Source organism: Xyrauchen texanus, chromosome 25 (assembly GCF_025860055.1).
Source record: "Xyrauchen texanus isolate HMW12.3.18 chromosome 25, RBS_HiC_50CHRs, whole genome shotgun sequence".
NCBI lineage: Eukaryota > Metazoa > Chordata > Actinopteri > Cypriniformes > Catostomidae > Xyrauchen > Xyrauchen texanus.
Window position 1 is genome coordinate 36,218,841 of NC_068300.1, and position 18,908 is coordinate 36,237,748.

The 18,908-nt window shown below is 38.5% G+C and overlaps 1 protein-coding gene across 2 annotated transcripts in view; it reads right to left on the minus strand.

The window, feature by feature from the left end:
- The window catches only part of LOC127618891 (cadherin-like protein 26), a 46,978-nt gene extending 36,569 nt beyond the window's left edge, over nt 1-10,409 (minus strand). For both annotated transcript variants that reach the window (XM_052091582.1, XM_052091580.1), the window contains exon 1: nt 10,214-10,409. In XM_052091582.1, coding sequence (XP_051947542.1) covers nt 10,214-10,249 — 36 coding nt within the window. In that variant the 5' untranslated portion in view covers nt 10,250-10,409. The remainder of the gene's footprint in view (nt 1-10,213) is intronic.
- Between the last annotated feature and the right edge of the window lie 8,499 nt (nt 10,410-18,908).

The window sequence follows — 18,908 nt, forward strand, 5'->3', positions numbered from 1 at the left end:
CTGTACTATTTTCTGGTGCAGAGATATGTGATTTGTTACTCGGTTGCTAGGGTAACCCCATCTAGTTGCTAGGCAGTTACCATATTGATAGTAATCAAGTGTCCTTGCCATCCTGAGTGAAATAAATCAACCCAGAAGTCTGTACTATTTTCTGGTGCAGAGATATGTGATTTGTTACTCGGTTGCTAGGGTAACCCCATCTGGTTGCTAGGCAGTTACCATAGTGATACTAATCAAGTCTCCTTGCCATCCTGATTGAAATAAGTCAACCCGAAGTCTCTACGTTTTTCTGATGCAGAGATATGTGATTTGTTACTCGGTTGCTAGGGTAACCCCATCTGGTTGCTAGACAGTTACCATAGTGATACTAATCAAGTCTCCTTGCCATCCTGATTGAAATAAGTCAACCCGGAAGTCTCTACGTTTTTCTGATGCAGAGATATGTGATTTGTTACTCGGTTGCTAGGGTAACCCCATCTGGTTGCTAGGCAGTTACCATAGTGATACTAATGAAGTGTCCTTGCCATCCTGATTGAAATAAGTCAACCCGGAAGTCTCTACGTTTTTCTGATGCAGAGATATGTGATTTGTTACTCGGTTGCTAGGGTAACCCCATCTGGTTGCTAGGCAGTTACCATAGTGATACTAATGAAGTGTCCTTGCCATCCTGATTGAAATAAATCAACCCAGAAGTCTCTCTGATTTTCTGGTGCAGAGATATAGTTATTGCTAAACGGTTGCTAGGGTACTCTGTTTAGTTGCTAGGGAGTGGCTTGGCAGCTGCCAATCATGAAACTCCAAAGGCTGCTTGTCAGTATGAATGATATAAACCAACTCCCATGCCTCTGTGACATTCAGAATGGAAGATATCCCTCTATGGATTTTGGTTGCTAAGGTGCTCGACAATGGTTGCTAGGGAGGGGCTAGGAAGTGTTGAGGTGATTCATGATTGGCTGTTTGTTGTCCCGAGTAAAACGAGACCACCCTTGTGTTTCTATGACACTTCTATCCGGAGATATCCCTTTGATGTCTTTCATTAGAAGTCTATAGGACTTGTTGCTAAGGTGCCTTAAATTGTTGCTAGGGCGTGGCTTGATAGCGTCACAATGATCCCGAGAGACTGATTGGTCATCTGAGTGAAATGAGCCCGCCCCCTTGTCTCTATGACACTGTGATCCAGAGCTATGTTCAATACAATATCCCTATGCAATGTCATTTCATGGGCCGTCCTACACCATTGTAAGTCAAGTCAGCTCCTGCCCCCCAGGGGTGCAACTTTTACCCCATATTGAGGTATGCTCTTACAGAGCCTACCAGCCTCTTCAAATGTGGCAAATCACACGTTTCTGCGAAATTCTCGCTCGGAGCTGTGACTCGTCAAAGTTTGTCGCAATGTTAAGTCTATGGGATTTTTTCGGCCGCTTTTTTGCCCCTGGGGCAAATACCGTACCCCCGATCGCTTATAAAAGTCATTCCACACCTCTCCTCAATAGGCCGCATAATTTGACGCCTCACTCAGGGGTGTGTGACAAAAGCTGCGGGACAAGTTACGCGCCAAACTTTTGTGTGGAAGAATAATTATTATTATTAGTGGTGCTTGCAAAGCATCACTATTGTAATCTCACATACTTATTTTTCTTTTTCTTATTATTATTTTTTTCTTATTATTATATCTCCGCTACAAAACTTCGGCACCTAACTCGTCCCGCATGACCGTTTGGCGTACACCCACGAATGAGGTGTCAAATCGAACGGCCTATTGATCGACTACGTGTGCTATGACTTTTATATCGATCGGGGTACGGTATTTGCCCCAGGGGCAAAAAGCGCCGAAAAAACCATAGACTTAACATTGTGACAAACTTTACGCATCACAGCTCCGAGCGAGGATTTTGCAGAAATGTGTGATTTGCCACATTTGAAGAGGCTGGCAGGCTCTGTAAGAGCATACCTCAATATGGGGTAAAAGTTGCACCCCTGGGGGGCAGGAGCTGCCCAAAGATGCCCCCATTCACTTACAATGGTGTAGGACGGCCCATGAAATGAAATTGCATAGGGACTTTGTATTGAACATAGCTCTGGATCACAGTGTCATAGAGACAAGGGGGCGGGCTCATTTTACTCAGACCACCAATCAGTCTCTCAGGATCATTTTGAATCTATCAAGCCACACCCTAGCAACAACTTAGAGCACCTTAACAACAAGTCACATAGACTTCTAATGAAGGACTTCAAAGGGATATCTCCGGATAGAAGTGTCATAAAAACACAAGGGTGGTCTCGTTTGACTCGGGGCAGCAAACAGCCAATCATGAATCACCTCAACACTTTCTAGCCCCTCCCTAGCAACCATTGTCGAGCACCTTAGCAACAAAAATCCATAGAGGGATATCTTCCATTCTGAATGTCACAGAGGCATGGGCGTTGGTTTATATCATTCATACTGACAAGCAGCCTTTGGAGTTTCATGATTGGCAGCTGCCAAGCCACTCCCTAGCAACTAAACAGAGTACCCTAGCAACCGTTTAGCAATAACTACATCTCTGCACCACAAAATCAGAGAGACTTCCGGGTTGATTTATTTCACTCAGGATGGCAAGGAGACTTGATTAGTATCACTATGGTAACTGCCTAGCAACCACATGGGGTTACCCTAGCAACCAAGTAACAAATCACATATCTCTGCATCAGAAAAACGTAGAGACTTCCGGGTAGACTTATTTCAATCAGGATGGCAAGGACATTTGATTAGTATCACTATGGTAACTGCCTAGCAACCACATGGTGTTACCCTAGCAACAGAGTAACAAATCACATATCTCTGCATCAGAAAAACGTAGAGACTTCCGGGTTGACTTATTTCAATCAGGATGGCAAGGAGACTTCATTAGTATCACTATGGTAACTGCCTAGCAACCAGATGGGGTTACCCTAGCAACCGAGTAACAAATCACATATCTCTGCACCAGAAAATAGTCGAGACTTCCGGGTTGACTTATTTCACTCAGGATGGCAAGGACACTTCATTAGTATCACTATGGTAACTGCCTAGCAACCAGATGAGGTTACCCTAGCAACCGAGTAACAAATCACATATCTCTGCATCAGAAAAGCGTAGAGACTTCCGGGTTGACTTATTTCAATCATGATGGCAAGGACACTTGATTAGTATCACTATGGTAACTGCCTAGCAACCAGATGGGGTTACCCTAGCAACCGAGTAACAAATCACATATCTCTGCACCAGAAAATCAGAGCGACTTCTGGGTTGATTTATTTCAATCAGGATGGCAAGGACACTTGATTAGTATCACTATGGTAACTGCCTAGCAACCAGATGGGGTTACCCTAGCAACCAAGTAACAAATCACATATCTCTGCATCAGAAAAGCGTAGAGACTTCGGGTTGACTTATTTCAATCAGGATGGCAAGGACATTTGATTAGTATCACTATGGTAACTGCCTAGCAACCAGATGGTGTTACCCTAGCAACAGAGTAACAAATCACATATCTCTGCATCAGAAAAACGTAGAGACTTCCGGGTTGACTTATTTCAATCAGGATGGCAAGGACACTTCATTAGTATCACTATGGTAACTGCCTAGCAACCAGATGGGGTTACCCTAGCAACCGAGTAACAAATCACATATCTCTGCATCAGAAAAACGTAGAGACTTCTGGGTTGACTTATTTCAATCAGGATGGCAAGGACACTTGATTAGTATCACTATGGTAACTGCCTAGCAACCAGATGGGGTTACCCTGCAACAGAGTAACAAATCACATATCTCTGCATCAGAAAAACGTAGAGACTTCCGGGTTGACTTATTTCACTCAGGATGGCAAGGACACTTCATTAGTATCACTATGGTAACTGCCTAGCAACCAGATGGGGTTACCCTAGCAACCGAGTAACAAATCACATATCTTTGCACCACAAAATAGTAGAGACTTCCGAGTTCACTTATTTCACTCAGGATGGCAAGGACACTTGATTAGTATCACTATGGTAACTGCCTAGCAACCAGATGGGGTTACCCTAGCAACCGAGTAACAAATCACATATCTCTGCACCAGAAAATAGTCGACACTTCCGGGTTGACTTATTTCACTCAGAATGGCAAGGACACTTCATTATTATCACTATGGTAACTGCCTAGCAACCAGATGGGGTTACCCTAGCAACAGAGTAACAAATCACATATCTCTGCATCAGAAAAACGTAGAGACTTCCGGGTTGACTTATTTCACTCAGGATGGCAAGGAGACTTCATTAGTATCACTATGGTAACTGCCTAGCAACCAGATGGGGTTACCCTAGCAACCGAGTAACAAATCACATATCTTTGCACCACAAAATAGTACAGACTTCCGAGTTGACTTATTTCACTCAGGATGGCAAGGACACTTCATTAGTATCACTATGGTAACTGCCTAGCAACCAGATGGGGTTACCCTAGCAACCGAGTAACAAATCACATATCTCTGCACCAGAAAATAGTCGAGACTTCCGGGTTGACTTATTTCACTCAGAATGGCAAGGACACTTCATTAGTATCACTATGATAACTGCCTAGCAACCAGATGAGGTTACCCTAGCAACCGAGTAACAAATCACATATCTCTGCATCAGAAAAACGTAGAGACTTCCGGGTTGACTTATTTCAATCAGGATGGCAAGGAGACTTGATTAGTATCACTATGGTAACTGCCTAGCAACCAGATAGGGTTACCCTAGCAACCGAGTAACAAATCACATATCTCTGCATCAGAAAAACGTAGAGACTTCCGGGTTGACTTATTTCAATCAGGATGGCAAAGACACTTTATTAGTTTCACAATGGTAACTGCCTAGCAACCAGATGGGGTTACCCTAGCAACCGAGTAACAAATCACATATCTTTGCACCAGAAAACAGTACAGACTTCTGGGTTCATTTATTTCACTCAGGATGGCAAGGACACTTCATTACTATCACTATGGTAACTGCCTAGAAACAAGATGGGGTTACCCTAGCAACCGAGTAACAAATCACATATCTCTGCCCCAGAAAATAGTACAGACTTCTGGGTTCACTTATTTCAATCAGGACGGCAAGGAGACTTGATTAGTATCACTATGGTAACTGCCTAGCAACCAGATGGGGTTACCCTAGCAACCGAGTAACAAATCACATATTTCTGCACCAGAAAATCGTACAGACTTCTGGGTTGATTTATTTACAGACTTCTGGGTTGATTTATTTATGACCATAATTTTTGTTCTTTTCAAGTTATAACATGCTGTTTGACGAGTTTTGCCACGGCAAACACCACTCACATTTTCTTCTGGAAATGTACCTATCTAGTTATAATAATAATAATAATAATAATAATAATAATAATAAGTATGGCGAATAACAATAGTGATGCCTTGCCTTTGGCAAGTACCACTAATAATAAGTATGTGACATTACAATAGTGATGCTTTGCAAGCACCACTAAATGAATGCTAGACAAAGTTCAAGATAATGCAAAAAGACCCATTCATTAGTGTAAAGTAACTTGGTTACACAGAAAACATTTACAATCTATAATTATAAATCAATAGCGCATGGAGTTGTGATCGAATCACATCAATACTGAATTTTGTCAACATATTCATAATGTACAGTCTATTTCATAAACAGCTACTGTCATCATCCACCAAATTTAGCTAACAGCTATTGATAAAGCTAGCTAGCTAACTAGCGCTGACATAGGCTATCGTATAAATGCAGTCAATGTATCATGCAAAGAAAAGTGATTACTTCAAACTACAGTCTCGCATACTCAGACCTACATGCACACTTTGTTTTAGCCCTGTTCCAGCACTGGAGAGTCAAATATAATATGCAGACTCATAGTTTGTAGTAAAACAATCATAACTGTGTCATTTTAATTATGCTACCTCATCTGTCAGCATGATGCCAGTGGATCACATTGTCTCTTTGTACGTTACATCATAGTTTTGGCAGATGATCATCCCTATGGAGCGTGTGCACGAGCATGAGCATGAGCAACAGGTAGCTGGCTTCACTTAACGGCCATACTGCACCTTTAATGATAATATCTGGATCTGGATATTAATGACACAATAATAATTTTACAGAACTTTAACCACTTTTGGTGCATGAATCATATCTCTGAATAATGTTCATTGTTTTATTAAATTATCTTGAAGACGTTGCTAAGTTTATTATAAGCTCCTCATTCTAAACCTGAGAAATGCTTTCATCTCTTCTTATGTGTTGGCGCATTTGTTTTGTAGGCTGTTAATTTAATAGCTAAGATATTTGGAAATATGCAAATACAATGCACATTATGCAATGTAGAGATCATGCAGTTTTGTAATACATTTAATTATTTTTAAATTGAAATAATTGTTTAAATGTAAGTATTTGACATAAAATGATAGCAGGGGGGAAAAATATTTAAAAAAAAAACCTTTGTAAAGGTAAAAAAGGTCTCTTTTGGCGCACAGCCCTCAATTCAGTTAAATTTTTTGACCTTTGTAGGAAAAAGTTTTGGCACCTCTGGTATAGACTATTCAGCTGGAAAACATTTAGCCATATACATTATGCGATCCAAGGAGCATTAGAACAGCAGTGAAACACTTTCTTATGATGCGTTTTATTCATACAAGTTTTATTCACACTTTTGTGAGGGAAAAGGTGGATATGACATCATTGAGGAACTTTCCCTTGGGAGCTTAATAGAGTCACTACAAAATGTTTCTACATCTTAACAATTAACAGTTAGAAACACTTTGACAGATGAAAAATAAATGCAATAAATACATGATTACATGACATGTCAATGTTTTTTATTCTGTTAAGGTATGGTTACAAGAAATGCTAACCAGTGTAGCCTTTAACATTGTATAGAAAGCTACAAATAATATATTTTCTGCCTCATTCTATGAACATATTCCACATATGATCAGAAAAGGATGTCACTGTGTACATGTTGTCTGTAGGATTAAAAGTTTGGAGCAGCACACTTAAAATAATTATTGTCTTGTCAACATTTACCTTTATGCTAAGCTAAAATGCTATTTCTTGCCTTTACATGCAGCTGTTACCAGACGTGATTATATATTATAATGAATTCTATTACTAAAATGCATGTTGGACCATAACTTTCTTTCTCTATTAAGACCTTTGATATTATGGCAAAGATGTACTGCAAAATTCTTATTCTTAATGAGAACATAAACATTGTATTTCTGTAAAAATATCTAAAAATCCTTAAAACAAAATCCTTTATAGTCACAACAAGTGAAAAACTTTGCCAGTGCTGAAGAAGTATTCCAAACTATTTAGATTACGTTACTGACCTTGAGTAATCTAACCGAATACATTACAAATTACATTTAGCATGTTTTCTGTAATCTGTAGAAATACATTTCAAAAGAATCCCTCCCAACCCTGCACAAAAGTGCAAAATATACAATACTTGTATGATTGATAAAAACATTTACAATTTTGTATCATATCAGAATTGTAAATTACAAAATGATGCCAAAAATTGCATACAACCAAGAATGATCTACTTCCCTTCTGATCATGTTGCAAAACCTCTAACTTTTGCCCGGAAAGCTCAGATACATAATAATTATGCTTCTGCTTGCCCAGAATTATTGGTAACACTTTACAATTAGATTGTGCATGTTAACAAAATTAGACACAATAGTTATCATGAACTAGCAATCAACAACACTTTTACAGCATTTGTTAATCTTGGTTAATTTCATCATATACTAATAAACATGTTTTAATTAAAAGTTGTAATGCAATATGAACTAACATAACATAACAATGAACAAAAGTACATTTATAAATGAACATTAACCGAAATCAATAGGCTAAATGCTGATAAAAGAGATTATTGTTCCTTAAGTTGCTAATGGCTAATGCATTAACAAATGTTAAGATATAGAACCTTATTGTAAAATGTTACCTAATCATTATAGTACAGTTCTTGTCCATTATGTTTAACATATTGCTTTAATCCATTAAATTACTTGTAAAGCCTCTGTAAAGCTATATAAAACACATTTATAACCAAGACCCTTGAACCACCATGTTGTTTCCCATTCCAGTTTGGATAGAATTCTTAAAAGTATGAAGTCATACAAGCCCCCCTCACTGCCAAAGGTCCAGAATTTAAGTCGTTTTTTTTTTTTTTTTTTTATGTGATTATTGTCATCATTGTTTTAATCAATGCTTGTGACAAATATTCTGGATTGCTGTTTCAAATTAATATGATTTAATATTGTAGCTGGTCATGTGTGTGTGTGTGTGTGTGTGCCGCGCGTGCAGTTCAGAGAGAGTTCTCGCAATACACTTTTCAAAGCAACGGTGAAGAAGCATCGCCTCTGAATGATGGGGGATATTTCTTATTTCTCCACTAAGAGAGTTTTGTATGTTTTTTACTTGTCAAAAATAAGAAGTTCCCACTTTCTGTCTGTTCTCGTCCAACAACAGCCAATCACGAGAGATTCGAAGAGATGCAGCCAATCAATACAGTATTTGGTCAGCAGCCAATAGCATTTGTTAACAGAAAGGATTGGGCCCCGCCCCTGAGTGTCAAAACCGACTTGTGTGCAGAAAAGAACTCGCACGTGTGTGGGACTTGTTAATTTGTGTGCACAATCATATTTTTTGTGCTCGAGTTTGTGATTTGCAAGTTCTGCCGGTTTAAATTTTACGTGCGAGCTGTGTCATGGTGCTCACACTGTTGAAATTCACTTGCGCGCTGTGTTTTTGCACTTGCGCTGTTTTGTCCAAAATTAAACGCCATACCAGTGTACTAAATCCATAAGTGTCAAGACAAATACAGCAACAAGCAAAGAGGCATTGACAGAGAGTCAAGAAATGATGATGAGAAGAATTATTATTAATATTTCAGTAATGTTCATTAAATCTATTCTGTTGTTCTTTAAACTTATGAACTGTGGATGGACTGACAAAGGTGTTACATGAGGAAGCATTTGACAACAGTGCAGTAAATATTTTAGGTGCATCAAAAAGCGTGCTCGTTAACCAGCAGGCAAGCTAATCCAGCACAAATTAGTGCATAAAAGGTCACCAAAATGAAGTATTTGAACCTCATAATTAAATACAAAAGGAGGAGAAAAACTGCAAAAAGGTCCACTTTTTGAAAAAACGAACCCCCCCCTTTCAATAGGCTGGCTACGGACCTGTCATATATATAAAATGTTGTAAGTTGTTAGTTTGCTAACTTTGCTAAAAAATGTTGCTAGTTCATGAAAAATGAAGCATGTGATACACAAGACTCGCTTGGCTAAGCACCACACTGCCCATGGAAACCACAAGGACACCACGTCACAGGCAAACAAATCACCAAGCAAAACCACTGACACTTGTCTGTCACCAGACAGCATATGTTTTTATTATCTGTAATAGTAATAATTGTTCCATGTCTCCATGTATTGTAGCTTCACATAACACGCTTATGACACTTTTAGTCAAGTTTGTTGAGATGTGTTGAGATGTATTGTGCTGCATAGTGCGATACTGTAATTGTGATCATGACAATTTTATTTCCTGAAAATCTGACGAACATTTTATAATTATAACATTTATATAATTTAGAGTGTCAAAGACATTACATCAGGTATAACATGCAGCATAATGTGGTACTTTTTATATAGGTAAGATCTATTAATAGCATTATAGATTAAAATGATTATCATTGAGGCAATTGGTTGCGAAATCTAATCTAACTGAACTATTTAGAATTTAGAAAGTGTTTCTAAATGATCTGAGATGGACAGTTTTTTGGCATTTGCATGAATGCTGATAATTCAACTGATTTTTTCTAACTTACTTGTAATTGTATAAACACTTAAGATGTAAAATTTCACACATTATCTCTTCTTTTTTGCAAAACAATTAAATAAGGAGTTTAAATGCCTTGTTTTTGTAGTATATTCATATAGTATATTCATATCTTTTTAGCATCATTTATATTTTTACAACACATTAGAGAGGTTTATTGAGGTTGAAATTCTGTGACCTAATATTTAATGGTTGTGCTTTTTTTGGTCAAGGATTAGATTAGATTAACTCTATTAGTCACAATTATTAAATAAAATGATGTATAATGTTATGTAAGCATTAGAACTAGACAAATTTAATGTTGACTCATTTAAAAGAAAATACTCACTGCAAGTAAAAACAGGAAAAAGTCGATCTTCATCATGCTGAAATGTTCCTCTTAGTTAGAACTCTTAAAATGTCACCACACCTCCTGCAGCAATCACCTTGACTGAGTTTATAAGCACAGAAAGACAGCCAAGTTTTGTCTACTTTTGCGCTATTAAGAATATCTATGATGATGTGCGTGTTTGTGTGTGTCTGAAATTGAGGCTTTCAATACAATGAGTCACATATCAACACAAAAGCCCTTCAGGGCAGTAGTTTGGGAGTGGCTACAGTGAAAAAAGCGAGAGAGGTTTCACCATGTTCTTCCCTCCCTTTCAGTAATTGTGTCCTAATGCGGAAAAACTGGCTTTTCAATGTACCGTCTGCCATATGAAAATCAGAAAAGCTTTTGGCGGTAAGCCTCTTCACATCTAACTACATTTACGTGTTTTACTTACAGAAGCGTTATCTTTATTTTTGCAATACTGCATATTGTTAATAAATTAGCCAATAATTAAGAGGAGAAAACGAGAAGTACTTTGCAATGAGATGTCATCATGATAGCATAAGATAAATAAACTTGAAATAAATGTAGAGATATTGAAACATTATAGTTTTATTTTATTTTATTATTATTATAAACTCGAAAGTGCAATATATGCTTTGTGTTTATCAATAAACTCAATATTCTTAACAAGGTTCTCTGGGTTTATGGGCATACATTATGACAAATCAATAAATAGGAATACAAGTGAAGACAATTTTATAGCAATTTCTGGCTAGATGTTTGCCAGTTAATATTCACTGTTTTGTGTACATGTTTGTAAAATGGTACCATAACTAGATAGTTAAAGTTTTCAAGACTTTATTGGCTAGACAAAGCCTTGTCTGTAAGATTAAAGTAGTTTTAAAAGTTTGAAGTTTTATGGTTATACAGACATTAAAGTAAGCTAGCTAGAGAGATAGTCAGATAAACTGTTAGATAGCAACCTGTTAAATCTCCCAAAGGCATTAAATACTGCAAATACTTGTGCAAGAGCCCAGAATGTCAATCTATATACCAGACTTATCTCACATTGAAATTGGAAACAGTATGTTGCCATCTCAACAACTTCTGCGCTGGTTAAACTCCGTCAGCGCGGCGTTTGAACAGCACTGCCGAGCATTCATCTAGCGAATCTCCGCTCTCTTCCTATCAAAACGGACAAACTACATCTCCTCACATGTACAAATAAGGAGTTTTCAAACTCTGCTGCACAGTGCTTTACAGAAACCTGGCTGAGTGAAGCAATTCCGGAGAGCGCATTACATCTGCCGGGCTTTCAGTTGTTCAGAGCGGATCGCATCGTGGAGTCAACGGGGAAAACGAGAGGCGGTGGAACATGCTTTTACATCAATGAAAGTTGGTGTACAGATGTAACAATGTTAAAGACTATGTGCTGTCCTAATTTGGAAGCGCTCTTTATTATCTGTAAGCCGTTCTACTTGCCGCGGGAGATTTCTTCGTTTATTCTGGTGTGTGTTTACATCGCTCCAAACGCGTGTGGGAACATAGCGCTGCGACAGCTGGCTGATCAAATCACAGACACAGAACAACAATACCCGGACCTTGTTATTATTATTCTCGGGGATTTTAACAAAGCAAATCTCACATGTGAACTTCCCAAATACAAACAGCACAATAAATGCCCCACCAGAGACAGGAATATACTGGATCACTGCTACACAACAAGAAAGGATGCATATCTCTCTGTCCCACGAGCAGCTTTGGGACTCTCTGATCACTGTCTGGTCCATCTTGCCACCACCACTGTCTGGAGTGGGGGTGGCGTAGTGGGCTAAGTGCATAACTTGTAATCAGAAGGTCACTGGTTCGATCCCCACAGGCACCACCATTGTGTCCTTGAACAAGGCACTTAACTCCGGGTTGCTCCGGGGGGATAAGGGCTCTGTAAGTCGCTTTGGATAAAAGCGTCTGCCAAATGCATAAATGTAAATGTATATCTTCTTCCGACCTACAGGCAGAAATTTAAGGACAAAGCCAGTAGTAAGGACTGTTAAGAGTGGACCAATGAAGCAGAGCTGGAACTACAAGCCTGCTTCAATTGCACTGACTGGAGTGCTTTTGAAGTTGCTGCCATAGACCTGGACAAGCTCACAGATATATATCAGTTTATGTGAGGATATGTTCATTTCTACTAGGACATTTTTATCATTCAACAATGATAAACCATGGTTCACAGGAAAACTCAAAACAGCCTCATCATGCCAAAGTGGATGCTTACAGGATCTTGTACAATCAGGCCAGGAACACACTGAATAAGGAAATCAGAGTGGCTAAAAGAAGTTACTCTGAAAAGCTGAATGACCCTGCATCAGTGTGGAGTGGCCTAAAACACCTTACTAATTACAGGCCTCCTACCCCCAAATCTGTGGTGAACCAACAACTGGCTGATGCCCTGAATGTGTTTTAATGCAGATATGAATGGACCAATCTTACACCACACACATATTCTGACCAGTTAAAGCCGACCCATTGAGCAATAATTATGTGCAATACACAGTTTAGTCTATTTATATTATCCAACATCTTCTGCCATTACATACAAAGGAAAGAAAATGTTTTTGTTTTTTTTGCACTGTACATAACATTTACACTACGTGTGTGTCTGTGTGTATGTAAGTATATGTATATATTTTTTTGTCTTGATGATGTTTTTGTATTGTTATGCACTGGAAGCTCCTGTCGTCAAGACAAATTCCTTGTATGTGTAAGCATACTTGGCAATAAAACTGATTCTGATTCTGATATACACTGAAATGTCTATGTTAATGTATCACACGATTCACAAGTGTATTTATTTATAGCCTAAACCTGAGTGTGATGTTAAATTCCTGACCTGAAGTGATGATTTCAAGTCAGAGCTTGTCTATCCGTCTCTTAAAGTTGACCACATTTATATTCACATCAGTGATTAAGATAATTAAATGGTTAAGACTTTATTCTGAAAAGAGTAAAACTGCTCCATAAAGGTTTAAATGCTCCATATCTAAAATGAAGAAACTGAAACATACTTTTCTTCTTCTTCTTTTAACTGTACTAAATTTAAAAATGTTAAGTGTTAACAGTGGTTAGGTGCTATATAAATGTAACATTATTATTATTTAACTAAATAATGGTGTCCTATCATACAAATTCCTGATAAACACAAAAATGTCAACTGTTTGTAGGCTATATTGATTTTATTAAAAAAAAAAAAAGTTATGTTTGAATATGTATTTATTGCTTTTTTTTATAGATCTTGAGGGTATGTTGCAAGCCACTGGCACCCCTCATGATATAATATTGGGAGGAGACGTTAATCTTTTGAAAGACCCAGTCCTTGATCATAGTAAAACAAAAGTGTGTAGGGCAACATTGATGTATGGAGACCAACTGGTACTCAGTATCCTCTGCTGGCGTGGCTTGAGAGGCACTTAAAGCATTTCTTAGGGGTCGGATCATACAGTGTGTCTCATTCATCAAAAAATCCAAAGCACGAAAACTTGTGGAGTTGGAAGGGAATATTAAAAGGGCAGAGGCAGAGCTAAAGTGCCCAATGTCGTCTGATGGCCTCAGAGAATTGACCCGATTGAAATACAGATATAATACTATTTTGTCACAGAAGGTGGAGTTTTGGCCATTCAGGGCTAGACAGTCATACTTTGAGCCAGGGGACAAAGCAAGGAAGCTTATGGCTAGAGATATAATGTAGAGAGAATCTTTTTCTGCCATTCCCTCAGTGAAATCTGCTGGTCGTGAAATTGATATTAATAATACTATCTCGATCCACGTCTTCATCTACTGATGAAGATATTACAAACTTTGTGGAACTATTAGAACTTCCTAATCTGATAACTAAGAGTAAAACACTCTTGATTCTGAGATATCCTTGGAGGAGCTTGCCAAGGTAATTAAGGCATTGCCTACAGGCAAGTTTCTTGGCCAGATGGCTTTGCTGCTGAATTTTTACGATATTATGCTACAGAATTGGCTCCACTCTTGCTAGAATTTATAAGGAATCATCTAAGAATGGAAAGCTTCTGCCAAACATGACACATGATCAGTTGGATACTTAAAAAGTACAACGAGCCAAGTGAGTGTAAGAGTTACCATTCAATTTCCCTGATCCAGCTAGATGTTAAAATATTGTCATAAATTCTGGCTAACTGATTAAGTAAAGTTATGACATCTCTTCTACATATAGATCAGGTGGGGTTTATTCAGGCCGCATCTCTTCTGATAACATTAGGCATTTAATTAATATCATGTGGTTAGTGGCGAATGATCAGACTCTGGTCGCTGCCATCTCACTTGACACAGAAAAGGCATTTGATATTTTAGAATGGGATTATCTTTTAAAGATTTTGGAAATATACAGGTTCGGGAATACTTTTATTGGATGGATTAAGTTATTTTATAGACACTCGGTAGTGGTAGTACAAACAAATGAATTAATTTCAGATTATTTTACTCCGCCTTTCCCCATTATTGTTCTGGCTTGCCCTGGAACCATTAGCAGCCACGATAAGAAAGGAGGAGGATTTTCCAGGGGTGGTGGCGGGAGGTATGGCGCATAAACTTTTGCTTTACACAGAAGATATTTTATTATTTGTCTCCGACCCCACTAGATCTATGCCTTGCCTCCACAGAATGATTAATTCCTTTTCTAAGTTCTCAGGATACAGAGTCAATTGTTCTAAATACGAAGCTTTGTCTCTGACAGCGTACTGCCCATTAACGGCTTTCAGCTTGGCGCTTTTCAGTGGCCAAAACAGAGCATTACGTTTTTGGGCATTTTATTCCCAGCAAATTTGTATTTAATTAAAAAGTAAATTTTGACCCTTTAATAAAAAGGGTTTTGAGCGATGTGGGCAGATGGGCTTCATTACAATTATCTATGATTGAGAAGATTAATGTTACTGAAATGAATTGTATTCCAAAATTCAACTACCTACTACAATCTCTACCTGTAGATGCCCCCTTTCTTATTTCAAGCTATTTGATAGCATAGTGAAGTCTTTCATTTGGAATGGTAAACATCCAGGGGCATTGGTAGACATAAAGCTCTAATAGGGCACAGGCCCCCCATTACTCATGTTAACTTTTTCGCTTGTTTTTCTTTCTTGAAAGCCTGCTGCATGCAAGACATGTGCAACACAATGCACTATACAATCTTCCCTTGCTTAACCCACTATTCCTACACGGCAACAAGTACTGGGAAAGGTAAACCTGTAGAGATATTGATCTTTATGAAAATATTTAAGTATCTTCAACATACTATACATTAACATTCTCAACATGTTTTACGGCATAAAATGCATACACTGTATATGCAAATAACAAAACCGAAGAAAACTTTCTTGCAAATTTGCATTCTTCTATATTGCACATTACACATCAGGAAACACTCTGTCAAGTAAGTCTATGGAATTGCATTATCCAACGTCAGGCAAAATGGCCTCAGACGAAACGGCTTTAGACAAAAAGTTCTCAGAATGAGCAGAGAGTTGGTTGCTAGGTAAGCGTTGGTTGCTAGGCAGAGTTGGTAGCTAAACTAGCTGAGTTTGGTTGCTAGCTTACGAAACTAGCTGAGCTATCCATAACTTTATAAATGCAGAAGTGTCGTTTCTATAAATTAATAATTAGCTAGCTAACATAATTGGTGTAAGTTTAAACTGACTTTTGAAACTCATTAAGTTTACTTGCAACAACAACAACAACTCAAAACAAGTCAAATTATAGTCCTTTATAGTCACTAGGTAATCAGCACACAGCAGTCATAGTTACTGCCAACTGTTTATTTAGTGTCCTAAACTAGCGTTAGTGAATTAAATTATTAATTTCATATCCAAAAGATTAATTCATTGTTATCATACACAATCAAAGACAGTACTACAGAACACAAAAATGTATTTATTTCTCTGCAATTCCATAGACTTGACAGAGGCTTTCCTGAGACTTGATGCTTTTTCATCTGATGTCTGAAACCTGACTCTGACTGCTGAGGATGTAGTTTGTTTATCAAGTCTTACCTCCCTCAATCTCATCTCTGCTTTCTGCATTCCTGTTCCTGCTTCGTCCAAAGAATTTTCTGATGTCCATCTACAGGAGCCAGTAATGTTTGAGTCAAAATAAGATAATCGGTATTATTTCGAAACTTACTTTAGTTTCATCAGGGTTTAATTGCCTACCTCAATTCTGACTTGCGTGCCAACACCTGGGTAGGGTTGCAACAACTGTGCGTAAGTTCTCACGTAAGTTAGGACGTAAAGTTCACGCTAAGGGCTTACTAGTTAGTTTGTTATTAAGTTGGTGCTTAATTTGGTTGCACCTCCTGTTTCTTAAGGCAAGACTTAACTAGTAGGTTGTAAACTCTCCATAAAGTAGTGCGTAGTTGCATAATATGATGTTTACCTGTATTTATCCAATAAACAGCCTTCAAATTTGTACACAGGAGTGTTAAAAAGCCGTGAATTTCAGTTCTATCTCGCTACGGTTGATGTTCAAACCTTGTCTGCTTGTGTAACTGTCAGCTGTAATAAATTATATCCCCATTAAAATATTATATGTAATAAAAGTAGATTTAATAAATAGTATATTTTCCCTATGTAAATAACAATACATAGGAACTGTGTCTAAAATAAAAAATGGGTAATAAATAAATACTAATACAACAGGCTGAAAAAAATAGACATTTATTCATTTTACAGATTTTTTCAGTCGCTAACAAGCGTTTGTCCAACCAGTTGTCACATTTTCAAAACTCTAAACACAATTAGCACAGCATCGGTCTTTTGTGGCCATACCATTTACACATTTCATGTCGTTTTCACACAATATCCAGTCAGTGACCACATTTCCACAATGCTTACATTTTCTTAACAGACAAGCTATACCTCATGGTTTGTTTTTGTAGTATTTACAAATGTTAACACACACACCATCCCACAATAGCAAAAATAATATTCCAAACCTTAGATACAGTATAAAAACCTCTGCTTCTGCAATGATATCAGTTCAAAAACAATATATCTCAGCTGATAATAAAGAAACAATTAAATAATTGACACACAGCTGATTTATGTTGGGTAAATTGGGCCAACCACAGCTGATTCCAGTCTGGCTTAGACTCAGTGGCAGGGGTTATTTTCTATTACATATTACAGTGAGAGGTGCAGGAGTAGTGAGAGATGCAGTGAGAGGTGCAGGAGTAGTGAGAGATGCAGTGAGAGGTGCAGGAGCAGTGAGAGATGCAGTGAGAGGTGCAGGAGTAGTGAGAGGTGCAGGAGCAGTGAGAGATGCAGTGAGAGGTGCAGGAGTAGTGAGAGATGCAGTGAGAGGAGCGGGAGCAGTGAGAGATGCAGGAGCAGTGAGAGATGCAGTGAGAGGTGCAGGAGCAGTGAGAGGTGCAGGAGCAGTGAGAGATGCAGTGAGAGGTGCAGGAGTAGTGAGAGGTGCAGGAGCAGTGAGAGATGCAGTGAGAGGTGCAGGAGCAGTGAGAGATGCAGTGAGAGGTGCAGGAGCAGTGAGAGATGCAGTGAGAGGTGCAGGAGTAGTGAGAGATGCAGTGAGAGGAGCGGGAGCAGTGAGAGATGCAGTGAGAAGAGCAGGAGCAGTGAGAGATGCAGGAGCAGTGAGAGATGCAGTGAGAGATGCAGGAGCAGTGAGAGATGCAGTGAGAGATGCAGTGAGAGATGCAGGAGTAGTGTAAGAGAGAGAATTCCGTTCAGCAGCAGCAAGAAAATGAGCTCCTGATTTTTTTCTTTTTAAATGTTGTTTTAAGACAAGACAGACAATCAGTTTTGATAAAACTCTATAAAATAAGACCTTCTGCAACATATTAACTACAAAAGGACATTGAATTGATCAAGAAAAATCAGCAGAAGACAACTAGCTGACAACCAATAGACAGAAGGCTGACAGAAGGCTTAAAGGTCCCACAACTGCCACGAGAGAGAGGAAAAGAGGAACTCCATGTGAGTACACAAAATATCTACAATCAACCGCCTTTGTTTTGGAGAAAGATTTGCCCAAAAACTGTGATTTAATTAAGCTACAATATAAAGGCTAACTCCAGTAGATATAAACATTCATAAAACAACAACAACAACAAACTGCCAGCAACTGTCAGAATATTTGAAAAATGACAGAATCAATCCCTGTAACATACCCATCCAAAACTACCAATGAGATCCTAAAGAAAAAACATAAAGAAAAGCTCCTCAAGGACAATCCAGAAACCCTGTACTCCCAAGACCTATACAGGAATGGAGAGGTCAGTAACATCATATTCTATACAGAAGACCCAGAAGCCTGGCACTCAGCAATCAGACATCATTACCCCACAGTAATTAGAAAGGGCATCAGTAATGGATGGAAACTACAGATTAAAGAAGGGGAGGATTCAGATTCAGATGTCACAATAACAGCGAACCTATATAAAAATGGGACTGTAATGATCCAGGGGAAGCTGAAACAATTTGAAAAGGATTTCCTGCAAATTAAAGAAAAAGCTCAGCTGAACAAGATCAGCCCTAATGCACAGAAGCGTGCAGAAGACCCCTCGACCTCCAGCCATCAGTCCACAGCTGAGCAGTCCAGGGACGGCAGTGAGGAGATCTCCCTTCTACACAGCATCATCAGCGACATGAAGGAGAAGTTCAGGGAGATGGAG